The sequence below is a fragment of the Microtus ochrogaster genome, chromosome 6 (genome assembly GCF_000317375.1).
Source record: "Microtus ochrogaster isolate Prairie Vole_2 chromosome 6, MicOch1.0, whole genome shotgun sequence".
NCBI lineage: Eukaryota > Metazoa > Chordata > Mammalia > Rodentia > Cricetidae > Microtus > Microtus ochrogaster.
Window position 1 is genome coordinate 29,609,026 of NC_022013.1, and position 10,539 is coordinate 29,619,564.

The following is a 10,539-nucleotide window of genomic DNA, read 5'->3' on the forward strand; positions in this document are numbered from 1 at the left end:
AAATGGCATCTGCCATGCTGCTGCAATGACTTGCCTCACCAATAGAGAAAGAAGACTATACCTGCAGAAACTGAACAGAAACTCCCGACATCCATGTTCTTCCAAATAGGTGCTTATTAAAGGCTGGACCTATGGTTCAGTAGGAGAGCACTTGCCTAGCATATGTGAGGCCCTAGGTTCCATGCCCAACACAAAGAGAAACAGACTGCAATGGTGTTTAACTAGAAACAATACACAACTCCCTTTGTAATTTCTCTTTTAAGAAATGAGCTAATGGGCAGAGCCTCCACAGCATTGGCAAGCCCTGGGTTTAGTCTCCAGCACTACATACATAATACCTGTGTCTGAGAGTTTCTATTGCTGTGAAGAGACACCATGACCATGGTAACTCTTAGAAAGGAAAACACTTCATTTGGCTAACTTACAGTTGCAGAGGTTAGTCTATTACCATCATGGCAGGACGTGGTGGCACACAGGCAGACATAGTGCTTGAGAAAGAGCTGAGATTTCTTAATATTGATCCGCAGGCAACAGGAAGGGAACTGGCTCCCGCACTGGGCATAGCTTGAGCAAAGGAGACCTCGAAGCCCACCTCCATCCACACAGTGACACACTTCCTCCAACAAGGTCACACCTCCTCCAACAAAAGCACATCTCCTAATAGCGCCACTCCCTTTCAAACCACCACAAACCTGCAACTGGGATGCAAGCCTGTAACTCCAACATCCTGGGAACAAAGGTAGGAGGATCGCATGATTAGGGTAATCCTTAGCTACGATTCAATTTTGAGGCCAGACTAGAATATATGAGACCTGCTTCAGAAAGAAAAGAAGAAAGGGAGGGAGGAAGAAAGAAAGAAAGAAAGAAAGAAAAGGAAAAAGGGAGCAGGGAAGAAAGGAAGGAAGGAATTTGAGCCAGTCTAGTAAGGCTCCTCCTAGCACGTGGAATGATTCTATGCATATCTGAGTTTAAAAAAAATAAATACATAAATAAAAGTAAAGTATCTAGTAGGAGTTGGCTGGAAAATGCTAAAGAAAGAAAATTGCCAAGCACCTCATTATCCACTGTGTGATAAGTATTTATACTATTAAAGTTGCATGTGTGTGAACTGTCCCTTGGTTATGCACATTTAGCATGCCATAGTGAGTATTTCTAGGGTCCATATACATGCGCAGATCAATAAATTTACGTTTTGCCAGGCAATAGTAACACATGCCTTTAATCACAGCATTTGGGGGGTGGGGGACAGAGGCAGGCAGATCTCTGTGAGTTCAAGACCAACCTGGCTTACAGAGTGAGTTCCAGCACAGGTACCAAAGTTACACAGAGAAAACCTGTCTCAAAAAAACAAAGAAAAAGAAAAAACAATGTCTTTCATACATAATAATGAACTCATTGATGTGTGAACACTTCAATATAATAATAAAGCTAATTTTAAATCAAAATAGACTATTAGCATTGTGATAGAACTTTTTTCTCTGCTGTCCTCCTTAATAGGTAAAATCAAGTAAACTATTTCTTCAAACAAAAAAATCCTTTTGTTACTTATACTGAAATGCATATATTGGTCAGACTTAGTTGAATGCAACAATAGTTCAAGAGAGCAATTTTAATAAAAAGAAAAGTTATGGTTAGCTGAAGAAAGGAAGTAACTTTCACAAAACCCAGAAATTACTGTCACCAAATGTGTAAGAACACGAGCACAGGCTACTTAATAAAAAGTACGCTTGTAAAAAAAAAAAAAAAAAAAAAAAAACGTACACTTGTCACTGTAGCTGAATCAAATAATTGCCATTATTTATATTTGTTTTGCATTTAATTAACGGCTGGCTTAACTAGGTGATAGGAATGAAATATTCAAAACATGCACACAAAATTCAACAGGATAAAATTGTTGAATTTAAAAGAAAAATCTAGTAAATAATTAATCCATACCATTGAAAACATAAACATACCCTTGTCATTGAAATGTGTAAATGCGCATACAAAAAACAAGGCAAGTTTGTGATCATATTTTATAAAGTAAGCTGTCCCAGTTTTTGGGCTAGATAAATGCCATCATCTGTTTACTTCACAACACCTTTGTAACTCTTTAAAATTTGTCTATAGGCTCTAGTTCACTTGGGTAAAATGCTATGAATATTACATTGAAAATAATTTCCCACCATTTTTCCCTTAAGAAAGTATTCTTGCTCTCAGAATTCAAGCAGTTTTTTTTTAAATCCTGAAATCCCTCTGTGCTCTTCAAAAATCATATCCACTCAGAAGACTTGAAGGTCAAAGGCAAAGCTAACAGCTCATTTTAGATTTTTGCTACTTTGGAAAAGGAAAAGAAGAAAATGAAATTTATGAAGTAAAGGCAATCTTATCTTGGAATTTCTTCATTTTATGTTTGCCATAAATAACAATTTAAACATTCTCAAATATCAACTTTTTGTTTCTATGTGAAAGTATTAAAAAAAAATCAATGCATTCAGGCATTATATGAAGCAACAGAGACCAGAGTGCCTTATTTGTAGCAAATTTTATTTTCAAATAACCATAAAAGGTATCCAGGTACACTTCAGAGTCATTTATGAGATCATGCACGGCATAAACAGAAAGAGTCCAAAGGAAAGAAACATTCCTGATGCTTCTAACAAGTGACCTGAAGGGACACAGAAACAGACACCAGAACTTTCCCCCCTGATGCCTGGATCTTTATCCTTGCTTGTTTCTTGTCATTTCAGCACAAGATAAAATGTAACACAGAGAAGCAAAAATCAAGAATCCAAGAGAAGAGAAACTTGCCAATGTTTAGGGCTGGTTGCTTGTTTTTTATTACTGTTCACAGAGAAATGTAGCAAGCGGAGGATGGTGTGTGAATGAAACACTGATTTTGCAACACAGTTAACAAGGAAGTGAATCCCGGCTGCTTACTTCCTGGTCACAGACTCCTTGAGATCATGCACAGTGCTTACTTCCTGTTCACAGACTCTTTGAGCATCATGCACAGTTTTGGGGTTTTTTTGTTTTGTTTTGTTTTGTTTTTTTGCTACGAAATCCAGGAAAATAAAATGGGAATGTTCCCAGAAGGCATTATAAAGAATATTTTAACTTGGGGATTTTATTTTTGAAAATAAGGAAACTTATTATCATAATAATTTGAAAATACCATAAGACAAAATAGGTGAGACCAAAAAGGACACAAATCAATAGCAAAAGCTAAAGAGACTTAAGTTCCAATTTTGTTACATTATCTGTATAGCAAAGAATTGTACATCAGAGGTTTTTTTGTTTTGTTACTGTTTTTCATTTCAGTCTTCAGAACTGAGTTCTCATTACTAGAAATAGAAAATAGATTCATCCATCGGACCATAGAGACCTTCTCTATATGCACAGCTTTCAAAAAAAAATTCAACATTATTTACTTAGTCTAGACTAAGCCCCAATATTCTTATTGGCTAGTGACCATAAAGTCTAAAAGGTGTTGAGTCTCCTTCACAGTTTGTCATCTGCTTACAAGTGAAACTAACTGTGCTAGTAACACAGTTAAAAATGAAATAACAAAACTCTATTCAAAACTTTCTATTTTCATCACAACAGCGTTATCTCTTGATTTTCCTTAAAAGCCTAGGATGATAGAATGCCATGGTTTTGTCCCAGCACTTCCCATTTCCGATGCTTCACACCACGGTGCTCTCTGCAGGCATACTGAGACAGAAAATGATGCTATCTTCTATGTGCCTAATAAAAGAGCTGTCACTCTGAAAACTGTACAGTGAATTCCACTGGGATTCTGCTAAGTAAAGCTATTGGCATTTTAGGTAGTGAAAACCACCAAGGCTCTAAGAGTTGTATGCTTTGGTTTCTGTGTTATGAAGTGTTACTCTATTTGAAGTATCAAAAGCCTACCTACTATGTAAGTCAATATTACAATGGTATTTCACCAAAGTTCACAGATATGGTCGGTAAGAGTTTGTGTTCCTAGGATCAATTTGCCAGAAGTTCTATTCATCTAGGCATTTGGGGAGGTAGAAGCTATCATTTGGTGCCCTGCACCCATCTAAAATATCAGTCTTCTAATCTATGCCAAACAATAAATGTGCAGTTGCCCAGACTGAAGACTGCCGTACAGCATAGGAAAGTGTGTTAGACCTTCCAAGCCTGCATCACGTGATTTTTCCACTTACCACTCACATAATTAGTGTTCTTTTTCTCTTCTTTTAAAAAACATGCCTGTTTCAAATTTGTATTATTTTTTTCAGATGTCTAATTCAGCTATGTTCTTTCTCTCTTTGGTCTCTTCCCGCATTTCACATACCAGACAGATAGTTAAAAGTCTGAAAAACCAGGCAAGCTTCCAAAAATATTTCAAAATGAAACTGCCCTAGGTGACAGAACAGGAAAAGAAGGCAAAGCCTACAGGACCAAGGTTTCAACACGCTGGCTGAAAATGTGTTGGAAAATCCATTCAGGTTGTTCGCGCTATGGATGAGATTTCGATGAGCCATAAACATCCAAGTGACTGACAAAACTAACATGTTCCCTGATACCTCCAAGCAGTTCACTTGGCATGGTGCATTCTGGGTGCATTGTTAGTTAACTTGGTACCTGTCTTTTAATCCTTTTCTTTTCCGTGGTTAGCATTCAGGAAAGGAAAGTGTTTGAGAAAACATTCAACGTTCTGAGAATAAATATAAGTGAGATATTTTATGTCTATCATTCATAAAACTTACATCTTTTACATAGGGCTTATTTGTACATAATAAAAATTTCATAAGGAATTTTTTTCTGGAAAGTATTCTATATGCTAATTTGTTTAACATGTGCTTTGGATATAGAGCTAAGTAAAAGGAGCTTCACACAATTCTTTCTTCAAGTATTCCCTTTAACGATGAAAAGAAACCTCATTCCTAAATATTTGTTCTTCTTTCCAATTGATCCTTTGTTTCTGATACCTTCTGCAACCTGAACTACACAGAGAACAAAAATGTCAGCTTTCGGAACATATTTAAATACTTCAATAAATTTGTTCATTGCATAGTGAACATGTAAACTCACAGAGAATCTATAAATGTTACCCTGGAATCTGAAAAAGGTGGCTGGAATTTTACATAATAATTTATTCTGATGTTTGTTTTGTTATAATTTGGGCTTGCTATTTTATTTTCATCCGTGTGTCAACTGAATACAAATAAATGAAAATAAGTCATAAAAGTTAAAATCAAAGAAAATAATTTCACCTAATTCTCTAGTCTGTAAATTTTTCCCCTGGGCATAACAGGCTGCAAATGTACTTCATGCCCTGACTCTTTAAGACAGTGTTCAAAATTAATTTCAACAATGTGTGCTTAACATAAAGTTAACTATATTTGCATCAAATAAAATGTTTATTCATGAAAGCTATTTATCATACAGGAAACAGCAAAGTCATCATTACAGAGATGTACACTAGAGGTGACAGATGCAAAAGTGCATGCAGGGCCTTCTGTTTAGGAAGGAAGTATAGACAATGGTACTAAAACCGCTGGGTTTGAACCCTACACTCCTTGTTAATGAGAGTAAAAGTTATCCTCTGAATTTACAATTGGAAAATGACATTAAGAGATAGGACTGATACACATTAGCAAGCAGATGAAATGGATGTTTGGGGACTTTATTTTACAGTTATTGTGCTTGACAAATGTGTGGAGTTGTTTCAATAATAATTTTCTCCAAATGAGGGGAGGGCGTATTACTGCCAGGTTGCTCTGGTTTTCTGCGTGGTTTATCTCGCTCTTTTATTAAATCACATGAGGTTAAGCCTTCATTTGTGTCAGACATCATAAAGAACAGAAGTTTTGTTAACATTCAATAAATGACACTTAAGTCACTCTCTCTCTCTCTTTCTCTCTCTCTCTCTCTCTCTTTTGGTTAATAAACTTTTAAGTGTATAATTATCATAACCTAATAGGGTCTTTGTCTTCACTGCAGTGGATTTCCGATCAAACTTTTCCCCTTCTTTTAATACTTTAGGGAATTTTCAAACGTCGGGATGTTTGGCTGTAATGCCCCAAGATTTGTTCTCCCTGAAAAAAAATCATAGTGACAATTTATTAACTACAGAGCAACTTGGCTTTTAGGGGTCTGCAATTTCTATTTAGATTTACAAATATCCACTAGAGCTCAATAGACCTGATACTAAATCTTAATCATCTTTAAGATTTCTTTTCATGCAACTATGGATCTGCTAATTTATTTTTATTCTGAAAACTGAACTGAGTCAAATCAGTGGGGCATTGCTTTTATTATAAACAAAAATATTTAAGGGTAATTCAAGATTGAATCACATTTTATATACAATGGTGTGTGTATTTGATATGAATCAGAACTTTGGGAAACTAGGAACCTATTTGTTTGAATTTTTTTAGTTGTGCTGTTATTTCTTAGCTTTTACACATAGATACTGAAAATATACTAACACAAGTATCACTGATGGGAAATAAAACTCCTTAGATTCAAAATGGTTTATTCACACAAATTTAATAGGATATATCACAATTGTTTGGTCCATAAATATTTAGGGGAAATAGTTTCTATACAATGCATTTATCAATAAACAAAGGAACATGGACAATTTTGCTAGACCACTTACTGTACTATAAACACGAAGCTCAATATATAAGATTATTGAATTTATCAACTATATTTGAAAGAGTGCACAACTGCTTTCTATGACATGTTTGTCCCCTCTAACAGGATACACCATAAAAAGAGTTTCAGAAATGAGAGGTAAAACAGTACAAAACTAGTGAGGTGTCAAAAGGGCTTAAAACAGTTAATTTAACAAACAACACATATATCCTGATTTTTCACAAACTTATTTCCAAGTTATATCATAAGGCACATAGGAGAACTGAGTTATAATTAGTCTACTTAATAAAGTAGGTCTGTAGTACCATATATTGTTCTGTCAAAGAACAAAATTTCTAAGTATCGATATTTTACCTGTAAAAGTGTGTTAATAAGATCTCAGCCTTAAGAAGGTTGTTTGGTCTGGTTAGTGGTAAATGCCCAAAATGTAAGAGAAATATGAAAAGTCAAGATTTAAGCTCCATAGAAGATGACCACACTTGCTAAATATATAATGGCGATCACACTTTCTTCTGTTACAGTGTTAACTTCTCTTCCATCATCTTTTTTTTTTAAAAAATAAGCTACTTTCTGTGCTAATTTTCTAAAGACCCTGAGCAAAAGTTACAATAATGCACTTTAATGTGGGCAGTGAACTGTCGATATGTAACCACACATTTATACAGCCAGAAGGGCACCTTTAAAATCTATTAGATAGCCACTTCGACCACCAGAGGAGATTAAAGGGTGCAAAAGAGTGGACAGTATGTGCAAAGTCATTCTGAACAATCCACTAAAGCAAGACGTAGATCTTGACTTCTTCTTGATTATTTTAGGAAATCCACAATCTAGTTGGTTTGTTTTTTGTTTTTTTAACTACAACAGAAGCAGGTAGATGAACATTCACCACTGCCCAGACCATTACGATTTCACGTTAAATTAAAAGGAAAAAAAAAAATGCTGCTGTAAACTAGGAAATATATTCAGATCAGCATCCACAAGGCTTCTGAGTTTATCTACTTTAAGACTCATAACTTCACATCTGTAATATTAAAAAGATTTTTACACATAAATCAACCCGTGCCAAAACAAAATAAGGAAGAACCCAATAATTCTCAGTGTTGGTATTCATTTACTAAGTTGGTTTTAAAAAAAAAAAAAGGACATTATATAGAATGCCAGATACAATATCATGGTACAGCTGAAGCCAATTAATTATTAATTAAATTACGCCAATTTTTACTTCTTAAAAAATTGTATTTTGCTTATTTCCGTTTCTTTAGGGGAAAAAAGTTAAGGAAAAAGACAGTTTCAGAGACTCTAAAAAAGTTATCTTTTCACTTTTTTTAAGTAGGGGCTCAAAAGTACATAATTTTACATTTTAAGTGTAACTTCCATGGAAACACAAGGAGTTTAAGGTTGTTGTGTTTTTTTTTTTTCAATTTTGAAAAACAGTAAAAAGCCCTAACAACAGGAAGTTACATTCCTGAGTTAGACTTCCCACCCAGTTAACTGTTGCTGTTTAAAATTGATGTTAATGTTTTGTTTAATCATATCCCTCACTTGAATTAATAGTTCAGGTTAAAAAAAAAACAGAAATAGTACATTTGTTTTTAACTTCTTAACATGAAAATTTTAAATTGTAAGACTTTAGAAAATAACTTATTAAGTGTCTGGTTCATTAATAACTCGATCACAAAAACAGGAATATGATTTGCCCAACATAATACCATCCATTTTTTCCCTTCGAGATTCTGGAAATAAGTAACATACAATTTTAAGAGGCACTTACTAGAATGATTCAAAATCTCCCCTTACCAACTGAAAAAAACCTGATTAAAGAAAAAAGATCAAATACACCTTGTAGACAAAATACGTTCACTTAAAAGCGACAATACTGTAAACTCATAGCCAAGTGGTGTAGATGCTACACACCAAGCTGCTATTTATTCCCCAAACATCTTGTGGGTTAGGAGAAGGGAAAAAAAATCTCGTAAATAATAAAATAATAATATTAGAATAAAAATAAAGAGGAAGAATCCTTTTTTAAAAAAAACCAATGTTAGAAAAGGTTCGTTAAGGTAGTTTGTGAGGGGCTTCCGGATTCGTGGCTGTCCATGTTAGAGGTCACAGATGTCACTACAGTGACTGTGGGATTGGTCAGGTCTGTTAAAGTGGTCGCAGTGCCGGGTGGAGTGAGAGCGCCGCTGTCTGCTGAGGGCGGGGCCGGAAGCGACGTGCCGTCAGCTTTATCAACACCCCCATTCTCCTGCCGCAAAAGGTTCCTTCTGAATTTGGCTCGTGCGTTTTGGAACCAAACCTGCAAACCAATCCCAATTGATTTCTTTATCGATTTTTTTTTAAGTTTTTTCTCTCTCTTCCTTTTTTCTCTTTTTCCTTTCCTCTATTTCTCCTTATAAATATCATTTTTCTTGGAAGGAAAGTGGACTTTTTCTACTTCTTTCAAAATAGACTACTTCGGGTAATAGACTAGAGTTATTTTCTCTTTACTGTACATATTGCTGCATTAAATGTATCACTTAGGATAACTTGTACTGGAGCAGGGAAACCACAGAAACAAAGGCATGAAGACTAAGGGGGAAACACACCATTCTTCAAGAGGGAAAAGCAGGGTCACCAAAATGTCTCAAAATAAGAACTTCTCGTGTGAGCGGAGCACCAGCAGAGGTTAAGCTGTTTGCTAGTCCGATGCCTGACAAATGCTCTATGGACAGAAATACTCTTCCCAGCCACAGACCCCAAACAGCCAGAAAACAGAAAAAGTCTGCTACTTGCCACTGAGGGGGGAGATCACAGGTCACTGGCGGCAACCTTGTATCATTTTATAATTCTTACTATAAGCCTAGAGAAGCAGTTCAACACCCGAAAGAACTCTGGATTTTTAATAATGACTTGGTAAAACAGAAAAATTCTTGCTCCAACTTCTTGCTCAGATACGAGCCTGACCTTCGACTGTTCAGGAGCTGGGGGACGGACCACCAGAATTTGGAAGGTCCTGACATGAATGGGCTGCTAAGAGTCCGCAGACGTGGGACAGCAGATCCTTAAACACTAGTACACTAAACCCAGTGTGAGTGGACATCTCTATAGGCAACACTTGTTTAAATAAAGGTAATGCCGTCTACACAGCAATGAAACTTTGGAGCCCACCTCTCCATCTGCAGGGAGAATGTGAGTCCGCACGGACTCCTTGAGTACTCTCCAGGAAGCCCCTGTAGGAAGATAACTACAGGAGGAGACTACTAGGAAGCAGAAGAGGAAATATCCATCTCCAGGTGATTAGGGAAGAGAGCTAGTCTCTGTCAAGGGGAAGGGAGGACATATATACAAAGCCAATGATGGACGTGGCTTACCTGCAAGACTCTTTTGGTCAGGCCCGTTTTTTGAGCAAGCTGCTTGAGGTCCTTGGCATCCGGGTTGTGGTTGATGGCAAAGTAGGATTTCATGGTCCGGAGCTGGTGGTGCTTGAAGGACGTTCGCATGCGTTTGGTCTTCTGGGAAGGTGGATAAGGCTGCTGGTCCCGGTCCAAGTGGTCTGCCTCGTTCTCATTACAACCTGTTGCAGTAACAGTGGACAAACAACTGGTCAGTGGGAACTTCTACATCGGCTTAAAAGATGGAGAGCATATGACATTACTGTCATCATAAAGCAAAAGACTGTCATCTCTCTCAATGGTGAGTGATATCTAGACAAGAAGACACTGGCTATAGTCAGCTAAACTAGGCCATTTGGATACAGCTGGTCTGCAGAATAGAAAACAGAAGATAAAGTCTTTTCTCTCTGATTGATGCTCCAGAAAATGTAGGGAGTAAGAGGGACCTCAAAGAAGAAGAAGAAGAAGAGGAAGAGGAGGGAGAAGAAGAAGAAGAAGAAGAAGAAGAAGAAGAAGAAGAAGAAGAAGAAGAAGAAGAAGAAGAAGAAGA

The 10,539-nt window shown here is 36.4% G+C and overlaps 1 protein-coding gene across 4 annotated transcripts in view; it reads right to left on the bottom strand.

Moving 5' to 3' along the window:
* Positions 1 to 3,117: 3,117 nt before the first annotated feature.
* Lhx9 (LIM homeobox 9) overlaps positions 3,118 to 10,539 on the bottom strand; it is a 21,241-nt gene continuing 13,819 nt past the window's right edge. For 3 of the 4 annotated variants that reach the window (XM_026780014.1, XM_026780013.1, XM_005348445.3), the window contains 2 exons: positions 9,969 to 10,171; positions 7,955 to 8,914 (listed from right to left, as the gene is read on the bottom strand). In XM_026780014.1, the coding sequence (XP_026635815.1) occupies positions 8,657 to 8,914; positions 9,969 to 10,171 (461 nt within the window). In that variant the 3' untranslated portion in view covers positions 7,955 to 8,656. Of the gene's footprint in view, positions 6,051 to 7,954; positions 8,915 to 9,968; positions 10,172 to 10,539 lie in introns of those variants that run through there. The other variant, XM_005348446.2, reaches the window with a different exon arrangement.